Source organism: Sinocyclocheilus grahami, unplaced genomic scaffold (genome assembly GCF_001515645.1).
Source record: "Sinocyclocheilus grahami isolate Dianchi unplaced genomic scaffold, SAMN03320097.WGS_v1.1 scaffold20.1, whole genome shotgun sequence".
NCBI lineage: Eukaryota > Metazoa > Chordata > Actinopteri > Cypriniformes > Cyprinidae > Sinocyclocheilus > Sinocyclocheilus grahami.
Window position 1 is genome coordinate 2,071,013 of NW_015505199.1, and position 23,663 is coordinate 2,094,675.

A 23,663-nucleotide genomic window follows, 5' to 3' on the forward strand; every position below is an offset into this window, starting at 1 on the left:
GCAAATTTTGGCGCCACTAATATATATATATATATATATATATATATATATATATATATATATACAGTATGTATGTATATTATTGAATAATATATTTTTTAAGAAATCTGCTAATTTTTAGAGTTTATATCGCTAAGATAGATAGTATTAATTATTTCAGTTTTTTTAATCTACTAATTCTGTCAAATAATGTAAAAAAAAATTCTAAAGTTTCAACAATGTTTTGGAGAAGAAACATAATTAATAATGATTGTATCATAAGAAAACTGAGACTTTTCAAATTCATGTACATAACACTTAAAATGTTTCTAGGTCAAAAGCAACTTATGTGCTCTCACATTTTTTATTTTTAGCCACATACTAGATTGGAAGTCTACAGTTTTCACTTCTCTCTCCACAGCGACAAACATGCAACATGATACGTCAGATGCTTCTTTCACTGTTTTCTGTTGTTCTGTGTCTTCTAGAGAGCCTGTATTGATTTTGCAATAAATGCCAAACCTCTAACGCGCCACATGCCTCAGAACAAGCAAAGCTTTCAATACCGAATGTGGCAGTTTGTGGTGTCACCTCCATTTGAGTACAGTATCATGGCTCTCATCGCGCTCAACACCATCGTCCTTATGATGAAGGTACAAGCTTCTTCCTCCCTCAGCATCAGTAACGTCCTTGTGCATCCGTCAGGGTCTGAATTTTCTTTGTGCATTTCCAGTACCATGGGGCCCCTCCAACGTATGATGCAGTCCTGAAGAACCTGAATATAGTGTTCACCACACTGTTCTTCATGGAGTGTGTTCTGAAAATCATTGCATTTGGTGTCCGAGTAAGTCTCTCTAATCGCATCCTAAAGATATCACCTATTATTAATTCATTCATCCTGTTACTTATTTAGACCTGAGATTTTTTTTAACGTTTTCTTCTTTTAACCCACTTAGAAAAATGGGTTTAGAAAAAACTGCTTTCTATTGCACTTGTCTGCCTGTCTCCATGGTGATAGCCATTTGATTGGCTAAACTATTTTTAATAGTCTTGCCAGTGCAGGATTGGGTGATACAGGTCCTCACTACCTGAGAACTCTGAGATGATTGGTTAACACACACTCTCCTTTTGTTTCTCTGCAGAATTATTTCCGAGATGCTTGGAATATTTTTGATTTTGTTTCCGTTATCGGCAGCATCACTGACATTTTAGTGACAGAGCTTTGGGTAAGTGCACTTTTAGACAAGTTTAGAAAGCAAATACAGATTGCATCTTGATTCATGTTGGAACTGATTAGCTAGATGTGAACATATCCACTTATAAATAAATATGCATTATAATCCTGGTAAATGCATCTCTTGCGATCACTTCCCTTTTTTTAGGGACAGTAAATAGTTTCGTTCTCACACGCATAAATCTTACTGAATCTATAGCATGTGTTTTGAATATCATCCTATTGCAGAATTTTCATATTATGTTTAATAAGGAAGGTTTAATTGCAACAATTCCAAACTTTATGTGGTAAAAATGACTTGGAAGCAAAATGTTAAATCTTTTGTCTGTTTGAATATTTACCCATTCAATCCTCCACATCGTGTGTTCCTTCTATTGCTAAGTGTTGTGTGTATTTGTACTGATTTTTGTTTGTAAATGTCAGTGTTTGAGTGTGTATTTGTGCTGGTGTTGTCTCCTGTCTGTGCCTTTAGGGTGCTCTGTCTGTAAAAATGAGACAGAGACACTTTACTCTGATGTGTTACACTGAAGTTTTTGGGCTCTCCCAGTGGTCACACATTACATTATGTGGATTTTTATACCATATAACTTTCCATATAAACCATATAATCAGTGGTAATTTAATGTTATTTATATATTATCATAATATTTATCAATGTTTTGAATTAACTTATACTTCATTTTCACTTTACGTGTTTGTCATTTTATATTTCTACACTCTATAGCATACATGTATGTTAACTTTTGGTAATAGAGTTCCACACTCACATTTTATATAGATATCACTTTATATATATATATATATCTTTTTTTTTATTTTTTATAAAATAGCTTCAGTTTTGTTTTCGTTTTGTTTCATTAACATTGCCCCTAAAGGTAGTTAACACTGTATTTGTAACCATTTTTAAAAATGCTTCGCAGGACATAAGTAAAATTCAGTATGGCCACTGGAACAGCCTGCAAAGTGAATCAATACCCACCGTATCTGTGTTTGATTAATCACCCTGTTGACTGTATCCATAACGACTTATTCCTGTTTTATCTTTTTACATGCTTTCTTTGTTCCTCTGATTTGTTGGCGATAAACCCATCCAATCCAAAACAAACAAAAAATGCACTATGAAACTCTCATATCTTCCATCTCATGTGTATCTATCCAATCCCCTCACACACTCACTATACATGTATGCATCCATCTACTGCAACAACACATAGAATCCGGTTGGTTTGTAATTTTCTCTCAGCTTCTAATGCATCCATTACCCAAAAAGCCTCGCTCTTTCCTCCTCACTTTCCTCAAAGCATGTGCTTCCAGTATGATTACCCATGACCCCAAAGATGCTTGACAATTTGACAACTGCTCATGTTAATGCTCATATATTCTAAAAGCAATTAAAAACACTAGGACTAGGTGGCATAATGGTAAAAATGTGTCATTTTATTTAAAAATATATTTTTTTTACCATTTTTCACCAAATTACTGTTCCAATGATCTAAAATGATTCATGTAAGCATTTGGTCATACCACCCACCCTAATACAAACACATATATGTATACAAGTACAAGGGCCAATAATGTATGTAATACATTAAAAAAAACTTCACCGACATTAACATAGAGTTTTGTAAAGTAGATTTACCTGAATGTAATCACAAGAGGTTCAGTTAAAGTTCAATAGCTGACTCTTGCTCTTATTGACCTGTAGTTCTAATCTACCTTGTTACCCATTGACCAATGAGAGCACTATTTTTGTTTTTGCTCATAAAAATTATTTTACACTTGCACAGGTAGTCACAGACGTTGTCATGCCATCGCTGAATGCCATGCACTTTAGCAAAAGCTGCATGATGACTCTTGTTCTTTCATTACCTTATCTTTTCTCGATTCATCTGCCTGTTCTGCACTACTGTAGTTCCTCCTCTACATGGAAGAGGGCGCTACAGCTTACTCATTGAAATATGTGTATGCTGGAATGGGGGAGTGATCCTCAATAACCTGTCCACACATAAAGATGTATTATTTATTTTACCAGGTTTTGCTGAGCGATTATGTCAAATGTGCTTAAAATACCACATTGAAATTTTGTGTTTTGGGCTAAGCACTTCTTAAAATGCCAAAAAAAAAAAAAAGAGTTGGCATGAACTTTGTGTGGATTGGACCATTGAGAATTACATAAAAACACAGCCAATCCCCACTGGCTAATGTTGTCGGTATTCTCCTCCATATGCCTGTATTTGCTAAACATTACAGTGCATCAGGCTGCTTCCATTCTGTGCCTTGCCTGTCTCAACAGATCAGTGCATTTGATTAAAAAAGGTTTATGCTTTAATATATGATTGGATGTTGACTGTTACAATATATTGATTGTTTTTCTTGAGCCCCTCCTGAATTAATTTGGTCCTTTTTTTTTTTTTTTTTTTAGTTTCAATCCCATTTCAAGTTTATTTTGTACATTGTGTATTTATATATAAACAATATATATACTTTTATGTATTACTTTAACCCACTTTCTCTCTAAATTATTATTTTATTATTTTATTTAAAAAATATATTTATCATCAAGTAAACTGATTGTGATTTTTCTCTTTTTCTTACACTTGCTCTCTCTTTCACATGCTGTCTCTCTTGCACTCTTTTCTTCCTTTTCTTCTGGAACATTCTCCTCTGTCTCTGTTTCTACATACGTCTCAACCTAATCTCCCTAGGATAACTTCATAAACCTGAGTTTTCTGAGACTATTCCGAGCAGCACGTCTCATTAAGCTCTTGAGGCAGGGCGAGACCATTCGCATTCTACTTTGGACTTTCGTTCAATCATTTAAGGTGCCAAAAGTCTTACCTAAATGCCTACAGTCACACACCTACACCGATTCACATGCCAAATCCAAGTCCAACGTGACTAAGGGACAAAACTTTTTTGCAATTAAATCTTCACACAGTTTCTGGTGAAAAATGTCAGGCACTCTGAAGTCCTGCCTTTGAGTTAAAAATAAGCCATTTTTACTTGAGAATTTCTTTGCATATTTCCCTACATGTAATGAAAATGTATAGCCAGCTGTCCTGCCTAAAAAGTTAAAGAGTGAATTTTCATGATTCTTTGAAAACAGTTTGGATACCAGAATTAGTTGTTTGCTATCTGAACGTATTTACAAATTGAGCTTATTTGAAGATTAAAAAAAATACATTCTCGAAAAATGGAATGCATAATTTCGTGCAGTATTGTAGAGATGTGTTTTATTGATCTGTAAATTTTATAGAAGCAAAGTGACAATGCACTCAACTTATTTTAAGGTGTGCGCATTTGTAAAAAAAAAAACACGGAGACTTTACCGACATTTAAAATTCTGTCTAATTTCTTCCTCCTTTCATGCTTTTTCTGTTTACCATTCACAGGCTCTGCCGTATGTGTGCCTGCTCATTGCAATTCTGTTCTTCATCTATGCCATCATTGGCATGCAGGTAACAGCTGTTCTGTTTGAAATGAGCTTTAACATCCCTGTGGGTTTTTGAAAAACTAAATAAAGACTAAATGAACCAAAATATGCATCTATCAACACATTGATAAGTGGCATAAGGTTGCTGAGATTTCACATCTGTGAGTTCAGTGATGTGTTCAGTAGTTTTATATATTCTCTGTGACACTGTAGTTGTTTGGAAACTTGGCGCTGGATAAGGAGGAAGACAGTGCGATCAATGAACACAATAACTTCAGAACATTCATTATGGCCCTGATGCTACTCTTCAGGTCAGTCCAGTGTTATTTTAGTATATATTCTATTATAATATTTAAAATATTTTGAATGAGCTTTTTTTTTAATATTTTTTCATTTTAATTTTAGCTAAAGTTTTAGTCCTTTTGTTTTGTGCTTTTGTCTTTTGTATTATTTTTTACTGTTCTATTTAGCTTTAATTAATTTTTTTTGTTTTAGTAATTTTAGTACTTCAAATTAAACCTTTCTTTAAGGAGCAAAACATATTTTTAAACAATTTTTCGCAGCAAAACCTTAATTTTTAGCTTAAGTTCCTTTTCAGTCGGTCACTTCGATGTTGTGTTGAAGTTTCCGACACTAGGGGTCGCACTTGGGAGCCCAGACACCTCTGACATCAAAAAAAGGCCAATGAAATTGGCAAGCAAAATTTGCATATCTGGCCACATCCGGGTATAAATAGGCCAGCGTAGCATTTGCTCACTCGTTCTGTTTTTTGGAGCCGAATGCTGTGTCTGTGAGAAGCGGCACTCATTCACCTCTCAATCTCCTCGCCATTGGATCTACGGCACAGGCAGCAGTCTCTTCCTTCTCATACACAGCTAAGTGTTGTGAGAGTACTCCAGGGTGCTTCAACAGTGATCATTGAGAGCAAATTCTCTGAAAGAGCTTCACGGGCGGAATTGTGTGTTTACGTCATGCCTTTCCGCCCATGTTCTTCTGGTTGCGGTTACCATGTCTCTCCTTATGACCGACTCGATCTCTGTGTTCAGTGTTTGGGCTGTGCTCATGACAAAGCAGTGCTCGTGGGTGGTTCATGTCCCACTTGCAAGGACCTGTCCATAGGCACGTAGTGTTTGTGGCTCGGGTTCCTCGCCAAAAGACCTTGAGTCACCCCAGCCGCTCCCTGTTCCGGTCCTTCTACTTCCGGGTATGAGTCCACAGCGATGTGCGCCCAGCCCCAGTTCCTTTCTTCCAAGATGTGCACGAGGAACTGACGAAATCGTGGAAGGCCCCCATACTCCGGCTCCTCCATCCTCACGACACAAAGTTGAAGTGACCGGCTGAAAGGGAACGTCTCTGTTACATATGGTAACCCTCATCCCCTGATGGAGGGATCGGAGACGTCGTGTCCCTTATGCCACAACTCTGAACTGCCTGAGTGGGTTGAGACGCTTCTCGACTCCTCAGAACAGAACTAGTGAGCAAATGCTACGCTGGCCTATTTATACCCAGATGTCTGGGGTGTGGCCAGCTATGCAAATTTTGATCACCAATTTCATTGGCCTTTTTTCGATGTCAGAGGTGTCTGGGCTCCCAAGAGCGACCCCTAGTGTCAGAAAATTTGACACACAGTCTCCGTTCCCTCCATCAAGGAACAAGGGTTACCACATGTTACTGAGACGTTTTAATAGTTTTGCTATGTGCTTTTGTCTTTTTTATTAGTTGTTTTTATTTATATTTCTGTTTAGATTTATTTTTTATTTCAGTTTCAGTTTTAGTAATTTTAGTACTTCAAATGAAACCTTTTTGTTTTATTTTTAAGTAACAAGACCTGAAATATTTACAAAAAAATTGCACCAAACACCTCAAAATATTTTAGCTGAAGTTCTAGTCATTTTAAGTACTTTTGTCATTATTATTATAAAATTTTTCCCCTTATTTCTGTATTTCTGTTTAGCTTTTATTTGTTTTAAGTTTATTAATTTTGGTACTTTTAAACGAAACCTTTTTATTTTATTTTAAAGAATAAGACTTAAAATATTTGTGAACAATTTCTTTGCACCAAAACCTTCAAACCTTCATTTTTAGCTTAAGATTTAGTAATTTTGTTATGTGCTTTTTAAAAATTTGATTTCAATATATCGTTCATTTATTTTTATTTCAGTTTTAATAATTATTTATTTGATTTGATTTATTAAGTTAGTTGCAAAAGCACCATTTTTAATTTTTAAGATTTTCAACTAATATATATATATATATATATATATATATAATTATTTCAGCTTTGTTTCAGTTTACTAAAAACCATTTTTAATGTCACATATGTGTGTGTTTTGGTAACAGGAGTGCCACAGGTGAGGCATGGCATGAGATCATGCTGGCGTGTCTCGGAGGAATGGAGTGTGATGATAACTCTGGGAACGAGGGGCCAGAGTGCGGCAGCAACTTTGCTTATGCCTACTTTGTCTCTTTCATCTTCCTCTGTTCTTTCCTGGTGAGAACAGCCTCCACTTGTTTCTTTTCGCCTTGCTTTACCTTAATCCCACTTTTTTACACTTCCCTTTCTCTCTCAGAGATGAATCTCTTCTTTATTTATTGCTTCAAACGGTAAATAATAAATTCAGTATGTTTCTGAGCTTGCATTTTGGGGTTTGTATTTGTGTTTAGATGCTGAATCTTTTTGTCGCTGTCATCATGGATAACTTTGAGTACCTGACCAGGGATTCCTCCATTCTGGGTCCACATCATTTGGATGAGTATGTCAGGATTTGGGCAGAGTACGACCCAGCAGCCTGGTGAGTTAAACGCACATCTTTTACAAATACTTTTTCTCTCTCTCAAACACACAAAACCACACATTTTTAAAGACGCTGTTATTCTTTTAAGCATACATGCAACCATTGATTTTTACCTTGAAATTGTAGAATGGAAAACCTACATCACTTAATACTAACAGTTTTTAAAAGGGAAACATGCTCACTGCAAGCTAACAAACACTGTAACATTCTAAAGATTCTTTCTTTCATCACAGATAAGATATTTATGTGCACACAAACTTAACTCAAAAACCAATCATTCCTCTCCATAGCTGCTGGCCCAAACAGTTAAGGTCTTTTGTTACTGAAAACATCCACAGAACGTCCCATAATGCTGTCCATGGTCATTTAAGATAAGGCCACTGATAGCAGATTTCAAAATCTCCAAAAGCCCAGCGTTATATCCCTCATATCCCGTCAGATGTGACCTCTGCAGTCTGATTTGATTTCATGCAGATGAGCCCAATTGTACCAACTCCACAAACTCTGTCTGCCCAGTCAGTAGTGTCTCCCGCTTCCCTCTGTCCCAGTGCTTGCCTCATCCTCGAGTGCTGTTCTGCAGGAGCCCATGGAGTTGGTCTGAATGAAGGGATTCCTTACCCCAGCTCTGAGAGAGCCCATTTATCCTGTTGACAATGCACGTCCGGTGATGATGATTCAACAAAAGAAGGTTTAAGGTTTGAATTAGTGTTGTGCACCATTCAGAATAGAATTTGTATTTTTTCCCCCAGATCAGTTCCTGAATTTGAATTGAATTTGAGTTACAGTACCAAACAAGATGTAGAATTGCAATTTGAATTTTAATGTAAATAAATAGAACTGAAATGAATCAAAATTCAAATAAATGTATATAACTACAAGCAAAACTGAAGTTTATAGGCCTGATGGATGGATTGGTGGATGGATGGCCATCTATAGACATATTAATTGGACCCACTTTATATTAAGTGGCCTTAACAACTGTGTACTTACTTTTAAATGAATAATTTGGTACAATGCACTTATTGTGTACATACATGTTTTTACATTGTACTTATATTTTAAAAATACCTGCATGTAATTACATCTGTAATTAATTTCTGAAAGTACATTTATAATTACACTGTTGACCCATCCCTTACACCTTAACCCACCCTTAAACCTACCCATACCACCAAACATGTCCCTAACCTTACCAGTATCCCACCTCAATAGCAGAAAAAGTGTTTTGCAATACAATATGAACACGTTTTGATGTAAGTACATAGTAGTTAAGGCCACTTAATATAAAGTGGGACCTATTAATTTATTATTAATGTACAGTATATTTCATCATATTAAAGTTAACTGCATTCAATTTCTTTAAATAACAATCCAGAACCTCTTCCTGTCATTTCGATTTCAATTCCAATTCATCTTTCTGTGGAATGTGGCCAATTCAATTCAAAGTCAAATTTATGAATTTGAAAGGGAACCAATTTTTCATTAATATAAAGTGGGACCTATTAATTTATTATTAATGTACAGTATATTTCATCATATTAAAGTTAACTGCATTAAATTTCTTTAAATTACAATCCAGAACCTCTTCCTGTCATTTCGATTTCAATTCCAATTCATCTTTCTGTGGAATGTGGCCAATTCAATTCAAAGTCAAATTTATGAATTTGAAAGGGAACCAATTTTTCTATTCTGAATTTTGCATAATCCTGATTTGAACTACTTTCATTCAAAGAGTCAGAAAAAAAGGAAAGATATCTGCTTTTTTTTACTACAGTATACATAATTTTCAACATATTTTAACATAAAAATCACAATTTTTTATATGTAAAACATTTTTAATGTGGAAAAACAAAGTTTTTAAGTGCAACAAAAAGTTTAAAAAAAACGTAAGGTAAAATCTGCTTAACACACAATAAATGTGTATAAAAACTATAGCAAGAGAAAGTGATGTAAAAGAACATGAGCAAGAGAGCTGAACATGAGACCCTGTGCATGGCAGATTCTTCACAATGACTTCACAATGACTTAATTCTCCCATCTTTATGGCTCAGGTGTGCATGGCAAACATCTTCACAGACAAGCTGTCGCAGCTTATTTCTGTACTTGCCACTGCATACAAACGTTAACAAAATACACCTCATGTATTTTGACTGGTAAAGCCCGCTGTCGCTGTATGCAGTTCAATTAAGTCATTGGACTCGCCAAGATGAGAGAGCCTCTCATGTGCACGGTCATATCGGTGGATTTGTTTTCTCTGCACCGTGATGGGGGGAAGATTCAGAACAATACTAAAGATCATTCAGGGACAGCTTCACCATTTTCTTTCTTTTTTTATTCAAAATTTGATGTAGTTATTTCATTCACATTCACTAGGGTTCATTTCACTGAATTTTGACATGCATTAAAATCTCGGCTTCAGTAACACTCACATACATCTTTAAATTTATCCAAGGCAATAGTCTCTTTTAAAATGTCTAGGTTTGGATTATAGAAGTGAACTGTAGCAGGAAAAAATTCTTAGAGGTGCATAAGCATTTATTTCTAATGGCCATAACATTAAAGTATTAATGTATTTAATATGTTTTATAATTGTATTTATAAATTAGTTTGATAAATTACATTTAATACATATGTATATAACTGTATTCAAATGAAAAACAAATAATAATAATTTTATAAAAATTGAAAATGTTGTATTTTATAGAAAGACTCATGCAATTAGGATTTAGTGTTAACTAATTTTTTTGAATATAAAATTTGCTTGGTTTTAATTATTCTTCATCACAGTCTTCTGAAAAGGTTCCATTGCTGGAAGAATCCAGTCTTTGTATGATCTGAACATGTTTGTTAGCTTAAAATCGGTTGGGCTGTCCTTTGAATGATCTGGTTTTCTATCGGTTTGAGGCAGTGGAACAGCCTCACTGGGTTTGGTCTGTGATTTGTCAATGGATATGTGTGCTTTTATTCTCTTGTTCTTTGTGCTCCTCTTCTTGTTTCTCTTATTTCCTTCTTCCTCTCCACCTTCTCTCTGACTCTCTTTCTTCTCTCTCTTCCTGTGTGTGCACCCTCTCTAACCTCCCTGTATTCTTCTTGCAGCGGGCGCATTCATTATAAGGATATGTACAGTTTATTGCGGGTTATCGACCCCCCGCTGGGCTTAGGCAAGAAATGTCCTCATAGGGTGGCCTGCAAGGTTTGAATCCTACTAAACAAAAAACTTAAGCACCTGCTCGCATTGAAGACTGGAATGAATGTTGCTTTTCTTTTTTTATGTTTCCTTTTTTCAGTTTATTTTTTACTCTCATCCACAGTTTTTCTTCTTTTACTTGAAATTCATTTTTGTTATTTTATTCTCCATCTCTATATGCATTCTGATATGACAAATGAGAATGTGCGGGACAATGCAGACACCTTTTTAGAAGCATGACGTGCACTGCCACCGACAGCCAAGTCTGTATGAATCTCTCTGTGGAATGAATCACTTTTAACAGCTAATCAAAAAAAAAAGAGAAACAAACGAATGAATCTGTCATTTTGTTTTGTTTTTTTACTTTCTGCTTGCTGTTGAACCATGCCTTGGCAAACTGGGTGTAACAGTGTGCATTGTTCTTGTTTGGGGACGAAGTGAGGGTTGGGGATCAGAGGACTGCATTGACGTGACTACCATAGTTCACCACCAAGCAGCGGAGCTTTTCTTTGCCTCTTTGAAGCCCCACTGCAGTTCTATGGGACCGTCCCACGATCGCATAGAACAGTGTTTTTACTAGAACTAAAAACCAGCTTCCCCTCCTCCTGTTTAACCTCCAGCCAATCAAGAGCTCTCACGCTCTCAAAACCCCGCCCCTCGCCCAGACCAAAACAATAACCTATGTGTCTTTGTTTTTCCTTCTTGCCATTCTTATTTCCTCCTCCTTCCTCCTTTTTTGGTTTAAATCCCACCATACTCTGGTTTGTGCCATGATGTCCACCCCCCTCCCCCCTCCATTGTTTCTCTTCTTGTCCGTTATTTTATTCGTCCGTCGTCCTCCTCCTCCTATTTTTTACCCCGTTCTCCTCGTTTAATTTCTGGGGGTCTCACCCCTCCCCTCCCACCCCAATCCCCCTTACAGCGGCAGGATCAGTTACAGTGATATGTATGAGATGCTCAGGCACATGTGTCCTCCACTAGGCCTGGGGAAGAGGTGCCCAGCTCGGGTCGCCTACAAGGTTAGCGGCAGCAGCCCGCCGTGGGTGCGCCACAGCCAATCAAAGCTGTCCGTTTTTTTCTGTTAGTGTTGGTGTTGGTGAGCTGCTGTATCTTTCCTTTTATATTGTGGGGTACCGGTGAAGGTGTTAGCCAGCTGACACATGCTCTATGCCAGATGGCATACATCCACTGGAGAGCGGGAACAGAGGGTACCTTGTCAGCCCTTCTGCACCGTACTCAAATACTCACTCACTCACAGATGTAAAGGATTTTGTTGCAAATATAAAAGGAACTCTTAAATGTCATTTTGCAGTCTTGTTCTTAGAGATTATGAGTTTATTAAATTACATATTTGTTCAAATCAACATGAAATCAGAATGGACCCTTTTTAGTTCATTACCTGCTCTTATTCATTGGCACAGTGTTAATCAGGAAAGGTTTGTCTTTATAATCTTTCATCAAATTTTAGTAAGTAGTTCCACCTCTGCATCAACTCTATGAATTCCTAGTGAATAAAATCAAGTCACCCTCTATTTTTGTTCTCACTGAATTTCCTGTTTCACTCATGAATGTTACATTGCAGAAGTAAAGTGGGTTGCGAATGCTATTTCATGTTGACTTTAACTAGAAAACAAGGAATCCTGTATTATTTCCACATTATGTTTTCCATGTTCATTGCAGAAATAGAATCTAATTTTAAATACAAATATGAAGGATGTAGACACAAATATATATGTTTTACTGTGTGCGTGTACAGAAGGACTGGGAAGGATCATGTGCCTTTGGTCCTCTGCGTCTCTCCCTCCAGTGGATGATTCTTAAAGTCTTCAGATGATTTCGACAGTTGACACTTTCGTAGGTTCAGATTGGTTGCAATCATGTAGCGTTTAGTCTTTAGAACCACTTTGTCCTTTTGATTTTTTTCGGCAAATCCACTAGAATCACAGATACGCTTTCCCACCTGTCCTTCGTTTGATTCTGTCAATGCAGTTCTGGCCTGTTTCCGTTCCCCTCTCTCTTTCTCTCTTACTGTCTCTCGCTCTATCTCTACTTTTTCCCACATTCCTTGGGTTTGCATTTTCAGCCACTACATTTCTACATCCCTGCACAAAAATTCCTCTTCCTTTTTTTCTCTTGCTCTCTCCCTCTTTAACTTCCTGTCTTCCTCTCCCTATCTATCTTGCATTTCTTCACTTTTAATCAGCATGCTTCTTAATTATGTAAGTAGAAGGAATCTGAATGCATACTTGTGTGACAATTACATCCAGCCATTTTACATGTCATGTTCATCATATTAATGCTGTGCACCTTAGTCAGGGTAGATGGCATGTTTAGTTTGAGGTGAATGAAAAGGTGAATGTTTTTTCATACGAAATATCATGTGTCACTGTCATTTTGCAGGTGGATGCTGTTATCAGTATCCCATAATATATATATTTATAGTCTTTTTTTATACTGTACAGAGGTGTTTTAGGTGTTCATGCTTATACTGTCCAAAACCGAGGATTTGTTGCCACATCTTTCACCAATTACTGCATAGTGAATTTCAAATACACAACCATTCAAAAGTTTGAAGTTTTTAAGATTTTCTCTTATGCTCACAAAGGCTGCATTTATTGGATCAAATATACTATAAAAAAAAGTTATATTGTGAAATATTATTACAGTTTAAAATAACTCTTTTCTTTAATAATATATTTTATAATATATTTTAAATTGAAAAATAACGGCAAAGTTGAATTTTCAGCAGTCATTAAATTTGTAATAGAATAGATAGAAATATGATAAATTATGTCTAATTTATACATTTATAAACATTAAAATGAACATTATACATGTCTTTACTGTCACTTTTGATCATTTAATGCATCCTTGCTGAATACAATATCAATAATTATATGTAGATATTATTAAAAAAACATTTTTAAATCTTACTTGCACTAAACTTTTGAATGGTAGTGTATTTAAGGACAAAGTGCACATTTCTGAGGGGGAAAAAACTACTTGAAATCTTATTTGACTGTTCAGACTGAGAATGGAAAACATCAGATTTCATTGCTGTTCACATGACAAAAAAATAAACATGTTTTAGTCAGATATGCAAAGAAAATCAATCCTAGATTGCAGCAATTTTTTCTCTTTAATATATATTTTTTTAATATAGGAGTTTTTTTTCCTACTGCATGTGTCATCAGCTGTACACAACGACACAACAATACGTTGAACTTGGACAGACTATCTATATTTTGCATCTAAATAAAAATGGCATTAATAAACTAAGACACTAAGATTAAAAGAACAGACTTCCTCTATGGTAGACATTTTGCAAAATGTAATTTAATTATGAGCTGACAAAGTTTTGCTGAGACTCTCTTCACTCCAAACTCTTCCTTTCACTTTCCTCATTCTCTTATTGTTTCCCCTCATCTCAAACAACAGCATTCTTCTTTTTCTCTCTTTCTCCTCTCAGACCTTCTCTCTATCCATTGCCAAGCACACCATTCCCCCCTTTCTCATAATTTTTCTATGTGGTACACATCTCATAGCTTTCCAGTCTGAAGTGAACTAACTTCTATACCTGTTGCCCCTAATCCAGTCCTACACTTCTCGGTGTACAACACAACCATTTCCCCCTTTAACTCTGAAGGGAATGCCACCCCTTGTTCTGACCTTCAAAAAACTGCACCCGTTTTGCATCGAGAGATCAGAAGAAGAAAAAAACTGTAATTAACCCTATGAGAAATCACCCAAAGAAAGATAAAGATGCTAAACAAACCCAGTAATACAAGTGGTCAATGAAAGATAAAATGATACTCTCTGTGCGCGGCTGCACTGCTCTTGTTCTGTGAGGGGTGGGAGGGAGGAGGGGGGTGCATGCAATGCATGACGCATGGAGTAGGGGTTGATGTTTGGGTGGGCTGGGACTGGTGGGGAGGGCGGTTCGTACCATCGCTGAACTCCAATTAGGGGTCGTGCTGCATTGCATGCGCTTTTGCATGGCCACTGCTGGAACGCGGCTCATGCTTGTTGGTATCTACACCTCCAAGGAACGGCGGACTGGTCTGAAATGGGCACACGCATATACACGTGCTCACTCACACATGCTTACTTACTCACTCTAATGCCATGTCGTGTGCTTGTGTGTTCCAGTTTCATGAAGGCACATCCAATGCATGAAAACCGGCATCTAAAAACAACAATCCGCTGTTTTTAGGTGCTCTTTCATTCATTGGTTTGTCCAAAATATACAATCTCCAACAGGTAGGGGGAGCTCTTTAGCAGTAGCCTTTCATGAGTATGTTGAATTTAGCTGCCATTTGTGCCCTCAGTCTTTAATAGCCGATTTAAGGTCAATTGATTGCACTTTATAGGGTCCCAAATATGTATTTTCACACTTTAAAATGTACAAATTTGCAGTAGATATGAAATAACAAATCAGTTGGCAGTGCCAAATAAGACAAGCTTATGCCTGATCTGAGATTAGTTTTCACAGGCAGAGGAACACAGAAGAGATGACTTCACCCCCTGTGGTACTGCTCCTGTTATCTGTGAGGGCTCCAATTAAGTCACATAATTGATGTGTATGTTCTGTATATGTTCTATGAACTGTGTGAATGGTTCATTCAAACATTATAAGGTTGCATATTGTTGGTCAGTTATTTGTCAGTCTAAGAAAACTGCTCTCACAGAGGCCAAATTAATCTTTCCGTATATCCCTTTTTGTGTGTTTGTTTTAGTATCACCATAAAGTAATTACATGATGCATTGTTTGTACACAACCACTACATCAAAAAAATAAATAAAATAATTTAATTTTAAAAAATCTACAGTCAAACCTGCAATCAAATGACCTATTTAAAAACGTAATCTCCTGAAAATTGTGTGGCCAGTAATTTATTCTTTGGCTACAAACTGCTGAGCTCCCCAAGCCTTTTATTAGTCCACCAAAAGCATCTGATTGGAGGTTTAACTTACACAGCCCCGCCCTCATCCCCTCTGATTGGCTCTTCACAGAGACTGCTTCGCATGGACCTACCTGTTGCAGATGACAACACGGTGCATTTCAACTCCACTCTGATGGCTTTGATACGCACAGCTCTGGACATCAAAATCGCTAAGGGTACAGAACGACATCCCTCTTTCTTTTTTCTTACTTCCTTTCTATCTATCTTTTATTTTACTAAAAGTAAGAACTAAATAAAAGGTCATATGTATCATTAAATGTATAGATAATAAATATGGATAGCTAAAAATCATTAAAAAAAAATTTTTTTTTACATTTCTTTTTGTGGAAAAAAGAATTACACATTTGTTTTTGTGATATTTTATTAATATTGGATTGGAGCTTTTGTTATATTGGCATATTTTGTTTGTCTATACATATGTGCATGCGTATGTGTGTGTATGTACCCTGCTCTGACATCACACGTTTACAGGAGGCGCAGACAAACACCAGATGGACGCGGAGCTCCGTAAGGAAATGATGGCGATTTGGCCAAATCTCTCCCAGAAGAACCTGGATCTGCTGGTAACACCACACAAGTGTAAGTTGCAGATTGGTTTGTAAGGGAAAAAACTAATCAAAGATCACCAATTCATCAGAGGACAGCTTCTGTCAGCCCACACCGCTCAGCACCCTCTGATCAGGCAACACTTTCAAAACCTTTAACTAATCCTTCCCCCATCCCCACATGACGCATGTCTTACACTGTTCATTAGATCAGCAATACAATACCATGCCTTACTATATTAATACTATTTAAAACCATCCTGTTTCCTAACTATATGATTTATTGCTTATAAGACCTTGTTTCTGTTTACATCTGACTCTCAACTTGACTTGAGTAGTTTGTTTTGGAGTATTTAAAACGGTATACATCCTTTTTGCCATCCTCATTTAGACCTTTTAAATAATTGTTCATCCACTTTTAAACTACGTATCCTCCATTTCTCCAACCTCTATCCTTTTCTCCCTCTTCCTTTGTCTGTTATCAGGGGGTGCCTCGCTATAGATGGATTCTCTATAGAAGTCTTTTCACTCCAGCATGTGTAAAGCACTAAGCTGGGCTTAACCTCCAAACCACAGAGCCTTAAAACAGTGTACCCCGAGTTATTAACTCATATCTGAGGATGATTACAGATGTTAGAGACTTTACATTTTAGTAAGATGACCAGAATATATTGAAATCTGTGTATATGATCTATGACAAGTAGCTGAAATACATTTGTGTTCTTTCCTTTAGCATGTTTTCTGTTTAATTTGAAATTTCAGCATGTTTTAGAGTTATTTTTAAAGTTTATTGTTGATCCCTGGGGGGTTTCAAGCCAATTTTACTATGAAATTGTCCTAATAAGAAAGTGTTTTATTTAAAGGGGTTTCTTTTTGTCATTTATGGCAGCTCAAAGTTTTTCAAATTTATGTTTTGTGTCTCGTTCAAACTCTGGATACCACTGCAGAGTTTTGATGAAAAATTTGAGCTCCTCACAAAATAGTGTAATCCTAAATAGTGTTCTGATATTGTTGCCTCATTCGTGGCATCTGTCCATAGTGAACTGGCTTGAGTCTTTGTAGGAATTCAATATAGGCTAGAAATATGAAGCTAAATAAGGTACTTGAGAAAAATAAGAGGCTTTAATTAATGAGGATCTGACTGTGAAAAGACTATCAGCTCTGTGGCATTTTGTATTTGTCAGTGTACTTTGTCTAGTGTCTGTTGTGTAAAATGTTTATTAGATGTGTATATATGTTGCTGTATATACAGTGGCACCAGAATATATTTGGGCACTTAAGCCATACTAAAATGTTTTGAATGTCATTGCATTTGGTAGCCGCATACCAGGTGGCATTTATTTTAACGAAAGCAAAATATTTTACAAAAAGTTGACAAAAGTTGGTTAAATGTCACTGCAAATATGCCTAAGAAAAGTACAATTAGTTAGTGATATTTTGTTGTCTATGCAATGACATTCATACTTGTATAACTGTGATTTAAGAGACTAGATCAGCTGAATTTGTGAAATTTGTCTTGTAATTTGTTGTGTACCTGTTGTCTAGATTCTCAGTCCCAGATTAAGACTCATTCTGGACTATGAAGAACTTCTGTTGGTTCATTCCCATTGAGGTTTCTTGTGACTGGGTCTGAGGGACTAGACCTTTGTGTTTGTGGCATGCCTTGCCTCCAACTCCCATTCCCCTCTTGGCTCAGGGTCCCATTCCACCCCGGTCTAATTGTGCAGGGTAACTTTTTCATCCTTTCAGCAGCGACAGACCTGACAGTAGGCAAAATCTACGCCGCCATGATGATTATGGAGTACTACCGGCAGAGCAAGGCCAAAAAGCTGCAGGCGCTTCGTGAGGAGCAGGTACAACTTCAGACAAACAAACAAATGCCAAGTCTGCTCTCCTTTCTCAACCTTTTGCAACTCTTATCCCAACAAAGCATGTAGTCTAATTAGTCAAGTTTGCAGCTGATTAGCTTTGCTAATCGACAGTGGTAACAGCCTGTCCACACAACAATCTTAAATCTGTTACCTTCTGACTTATTGGCTATGTCTGAAACTAATTAAAAATATTAATACAAATATAAATTTTTAGGAGAAACATTTCTGTTTTTATGCTCATTTTGAAAAGTTTGTTTGCATTTGGTGCTTTCTTATAGCATTTTTATGAGATATTCCAAAATAGGCATAAAAATACATAGTTGAAAACCAAACTATTCACAGACTAGGCAGTTAAGCAGCTGCCTGCAGTTTCAGGCACAGCCAATGTCTCCTTCTCTCTGTTTTATGCTGATATTAGTGCTTATTAAATATAGGATGTACACTACTGTTCAAAAGTTTGGCCTAGGTAAGATTTTTTTCTGTTATTTTTAAGTCTTTTATGCTCAGCAAGGCTGCATTTGTTTGATCAAAAATACAGTAAAAATAGTAGCATTGTGAAATAGTATTACATTTTAAAATAACTTTTCTATTTTAATATATTTTAAAATGCTATTTATTCATGTTATGATAAAGCTGAATTTTCACCAGTCATTTCTCCAGTCATAAATCATTCTGGTATGCTGATTTAGTGCTCAGTATTATCAATGTTGAAAACAGTTTTGCTGCTTAATATTTAATAATTTTTTAGGACTATTTGATGAATAAAAAAAAGTATTTATTTGAAATAGAAAGCTTTTGTAACATTTTAATGTCTTTGCTGTCTGCTGTCACTTTTGATCAATTTAATGTATTCTTGCTGAATAACAATATTAATCTTTTTTTTTTTGTAATCTTGCCGATCCCAAAGTTTTAAACAGTAGTGTATTTCACTTCCCACATGGAGCACAATGGGTTAAAAGATGTACATACAAATTCTTTGATATTTTAGTGCTTTTATGGCATGGAAAAAATAACACTGATTATAGACACTTATTTCATTTCACATTTCATTTACAGAGTTAGAGCATGCTTAAAAACACATGCAGTAATTAATAAGGGTATATGCAATGATGAATGATACAACATGGCCTTTTGTCAGCGTCACTCCTGCCCCCTTCCCAAGAAAAGTTCCCATCCTGTACAGGCACAGTGTCCATTGTTTCTGCCTGCATTTTCAATTTAGTAATACTTGGTGCCTTCATATATCTACCACAAAAAGCATGGACACTCTGCCGGCATCTGGGAATGGTCTAAATCTATGTTTGTGTCTTGCCTCACCTGATTCCCTGTCTGTCTCTTTACCTGTCGTTCTTCACTTGATCGCACCTGTACCTCAGCGCCTTCCTCTCAACATCAGCTGCGCTTTTGTGGCTGTCTCACTCTCTATATCCATCCCTGATGTCTCTATATCTATGTCTGTCAACTTGTTTGCATTTTAACTAATTCTTTTTGATCTTTCCTCCTTGTTTCCATCCTTTTTGACTTGTTGGATCCACTGTCAATCTCTTGTTCTTTTTTGTTTTGTGTAATTTTCTCTGTCTGTTTTGTCTTGTCTTCCTCCATTTGTTGATTGGTGAGGTTGATTTATCAGTTTCACTAAGATGGAATCTTTTCTCCCTCCATGTGGACACCGTTTGTTTAGCCAAATATTTCATTAATGGATGTTGAGGGGAGGTTCTTGGTGTAACCTTTGGGCTACCACAGTCTCTGAGATTTCTAGTGTTCATAGTTTAAGTTTCACCCACCCACAACATGTAGTTCTGCAAGTATGAACCTCAGATCTTCACTGTAGCATGCCCAAATTGTTACTACCACCCATATCTTCCGGTGGGTTGGATGGAAATGCTTTGACCCATCAGTACCTACCTAGACAGCACAGCCCCAATGGAGGACTCCATTCAGGTTGGTGAGGGCACAGGAGGACTCCATTTCCCATGATGCCCTCTGGGGGATCTCTGCTGTCTGATACCCCACCACCTGTGTAATGCACGGTGGCTTGTGTTTGTTTCCCCATATCCCATGAGTGTGTCTGATCCCAGCTGCAGGCCATGTTCGTATCTCACACAGAACCGAACGCCATTAATGTTTCAGCGCTTGGAGCCATCCCCGAACCAGGAAGGGGGACAGGGGGTGAACGGTCTCCCCGAGTTGCCGCAGGAACCTGTCAACAGCCTGTGAGTAGCATCTTGATCTTTTTATGCAAGTGATGTTTTTATTAGCCTTAAGCTTAATCTGTCTGAGTCAGTCTCATGAAATCATATCCAGGTCATATTTCATCCCAAAGGCAAAATTAAATATTAAAACATTGTTTGTTGCATTAATGAAAAATTAAGCCTATTTATGTACCATTTCATTGTGACATTGTTCATGAGAATTAAGCACATTTTCCTCAGAATTGCTTTAATAAATACAGACATTTTGCTAACCATTTTTAAAGCCAATTATTTTCTAAAAAATCAATTATAAATTAGAATCGTTTTATAAAATTAATTGTAAAAAATGTATCAAATAAAATAAAATGCCTGAAATGCAATTTTTTTGTTGTTAAAAAGTAATAATAAAAAAAAATTTTAAGTACAAAATTCTAAATGTTATAAAAGAGTACGTTACAGACAGCACAACAAATACTGCCATTATGTATAAACATTCAACAATTTAAATAATATATGTACCCAAAAAGACTCATGGCTGTATTCGATCAAAAGGGTGCTTCTACTAAATACTGAGCAAAGGGTCTGAATACTTAGGACCATGTGTTATTTCAGTTTTTCTTTTTTAATAAATCTGCAAAAATGTCAACAATTCTGTGTTTTTCTGTCAATATGGGGTGCTGTGTGTACATTAATGAGGAAAAAAAATTAACTTAAATGATTTTAGCAAATGGCTGCAATATAACAAAGAGTGAAAAATTTAAGGGGGTCTGAATACTTTCCGTACCCACTGTATGTATGTGTATTTTTTCACATGTATTTTTCATAGTAATGAAAGTCTGTCATTAAATGTGCTTAACTGGCATGAAAACAATGTCAAAATTATTAACTGTGTGCAAAATATATTTTCTTATTTTTCCTTTTAAATTTGGGGTAAAATATTACCTGAACCTGAGAGGTTTTGTGAGATTCACCTGTTTCAACTGGTGCTCTTTGTCTCTTCTTTCACTGCTTAGCTTTTGACTTTCTTCTCCTTATAGGCTGCACTTCTGCTCTTTCTTTGTTTTACCTTCTCTCAGCTGTCTCTCACATTACGTTTCAAATCTTCGATATATATCTATCTGCTTTTGTATTAATTCTGCAGTATATACTTATATACATTTGTAATTGTGTTTCTGTAATATTTTTGTCTGCAAAAGGCATTTTGTACGCAAGTGTGTGTGTGACTGAGTAAATGAATTAACCAGTCAACATCTTTCTCTGGTTCAGGCCTCTGGAGGGTGGAATGATCGAGAGCCAGTCGTGGGTGACGTCACGAGCCCAGGAAATGTTCCAGAAGCCTGTTCCGGAAAACTGGAACCCTGACAGACCATATCCTGAAGACCATCACGACAGCCGCCACAGTCCACAGGTAATATCGGAGAACCTCAGATCAGAAAGGCGATTTTGTCTTGTTTAGATCTGAATTTAAAATTTTAGCAGGAGTTGACTCGGACACTTGAAACCCGCCAAAGTGGCCGTGACTATATCAGCTTCTCTCAGCCTTTGGTATTGAAAGAACTGTGTGCTTGAGCCAATCACTGTCTTCCCAGCCATCATCCCTTTTTCGCTGCTTTTGGACACACTTCTCATTCATATTATCACTCTTTCTATCTCTTCTGTCTCTGTCGGTCTGTAGCTTACCTCTTTATCTGTCTGATATATCATTCTGAACTTCACTGACCATCGTAGAGCGTTTGTATAGACCCTCCCACCTCTGCCAGACTGCAGGGATGTTTCACTGCTTGCCTGCTTCCTCACTGTCTGCTGGATCGTACCAAACCCCCTCCAGACTCATCTCTTCTTCAGTGTGACTCTTCTCTGTAGCTCAGCAGTCATCCAACCCTGATGTTTCCCTGCACTAGCAAAGGAGATGCTGAATAAACAGCTTTAGGCTTAACAAGCATGTTGGAAAGTACTTAAACCAGTAGTGGGCAATCAGACAGAGTCAGTGTGCACCTAGTTTCAGCCTACAAGAGATCGGTAAACAAAAGCTGTGACCTGACGCGATCCAGCCAGTACTGTGAAATTTTAGGCCAAACCTCAAATCACATATATGTTTTATTTCACCACTTTGGGTATTTATGCAAAACAAGTTATGCTAAATTTGTAATATTAATTTGTTTTTCCATTAATTTACAACCCCTAAACCTAAAATTACACAGAAAAATTGGATAATTGAAAGATTATCAGATTTTGTGTTGGAGTTAGGTCATATTTAATTTGGGATTTTGAATTTGTAAAGACAAAAATCAAATATATAAAGCAGAACAACAGCTATTTTTTATTTTATTAAATTTTTTATTCTTGGCTGGAATAAGCCGCGATGTGAGCTGATAGTCAGAGACTAGTGTGCACCTGTTCTTTTATTCCACTCAGTTAGTGATATGCATCATTTGGTAATGGCTAATGACTAGCTCAAGTGTGCTAATCTTCAGCTGAAATGCACTTTTGCGCATGATATTGCCCTCTACTGGTTTATCCCACCCGATAGAGCCGTAGGCCGGTGAAGCGGGCATCAGCACGGCCCACATGCTGTTGATCTGTTTTGCAGACGGTAGAAATGAGAGAGATTGGGCCTGTTGGGGACGGTTACTCGGACACTGAGCCCTATCACCCAATGGAAGGGCATGGGCGGACCATCTCCATGCCACGCCTCTCAGCAGACAACCAAGTGAGCACCTTCATCCTTTCATCCATCCATTCACCCATTTTGTCTTTCCATCTTTTATTTGTTATCATCCATTCCAATATCCATCCTCAGTCAGTTATCCAGCTAACAGCCTTTGACAGCTTCAGTTGGGGGGACCAAACTTCAAAAGTTTGGTGTGCTGTCATGCTAACAAGTCAATAAATGTTAGCATGTCTTTGTCAAAGGGCTCATGGATAAGTGGCTCACACCCTGACCTTCACTTACATGCGTGTGTGTGTGTGAGAGTGTGAGTGTGAGTGTGAGTGTGAGTGTCGCACAACAGTAATTATTCATAGTGAGAGTGATGGCTTCCAGGGGTTGAAGATTGATTGTGTTTGATATGCTATTTTGTGTAATCTGTCTCTTGCTGGGACCCATCCAAATTGGCCAGAACTGGAAAAAGGAGAAGTGTCTTCCCGGGGGGGGGGGGGGGGGAGAGAGAGAGAGAGAGAGAGAGAGAGAGAGAGAGAGAGAGAGAGAGAGTTCTCTGCATCATCATCCTCAACACCTAGCTCACTTTCAGGAAAACCTTGGTGTGTCTGAAGTGTGCTGCTGCCAGAGCTGGATTTGAGGTAGAGACAGAAGTAGGTTGACTCATGAGAAAACAGCCTGTTTGTGCATAATTACAGAATATATAGATCCAAACTGATTAGATAAGTCTTCAGTGTCACATGATGCTTCAGAAATGATTCTGAAAAATATAAAATTTAAAACAGTTGTGCTTGATATAGATTA

At 37.0% G+C, this 23,663-nt stretch overlaps 1 protein-coding gene across 1 annotated transcript in view; it reads left to right on the forward strand.

Annotated features, from left to right (window-relative positions):
- The window catches only part of cacna1ab (calcium channel, voltage-dependent, P/Q type, alpha 1A subunit, b), a 149,880-nt gene that overhangs the window by 119,723 nt on the left and 6,494 nt on the right, over positions 1 to 23,663 (forward strand). Inside the window, exons 33-47 of the mRNA XM_016239385.1 lie at positions 468 to 632; positions 713 to 823; positions 1,122 to 1,205; positions 3,919 to 4,035; positions 4,606 to 4,671; positions 4,860 to 4,957; positions 6,987 to 7,137; positions 7,311 to 7,438; positions 11,551 to 11,647; positions 15,642 to 15,747; positions 16,064 to 16,171; positions 17,887 to 17,990; positions 20,115 to 20,221; positions 21,467 to 21,608; positions 22,791 to 22,910. Coding sequence (XP_016094871.1) covers positions 468 to 632; positions 713 to 823; positions 1,122 to 1,205; positions 3,919 to 4,035; positions 4,606 to 4,671; positions 4,860 to 4,957; positions 6,987 to 7,137; positions 7,311 to 7,438; positions 11,551 to 11,647; positions 15,642 to 15,747; positions 16,064 to 16,171; positions 17,887 to 17,990; positions 20,115 to 20,221; positions 21,467 to 21,608; positions 22,791 to 22,910 — 1,704 coding nt within the window. The remainder of the gene's footprint in view (positions 1 to 467; positions 633 to 712; positions 824 to 1,121; positions 1,206 to 3,918; positions 4,036 to 4,605; positions 4,672 to 4,859; positions 4,958 to 6,986; positions 7,138 to 7,310; positions 7,439 to 11,550; positions 11,648 to 15,641; positions 15,748 to 16,063; positions 16,172 to 17,886; positions 17,991 to 20,114; positions 20,222 to 21,466; positions 21,609 to 22,790; positions 22,911 to 23,663) is intronic.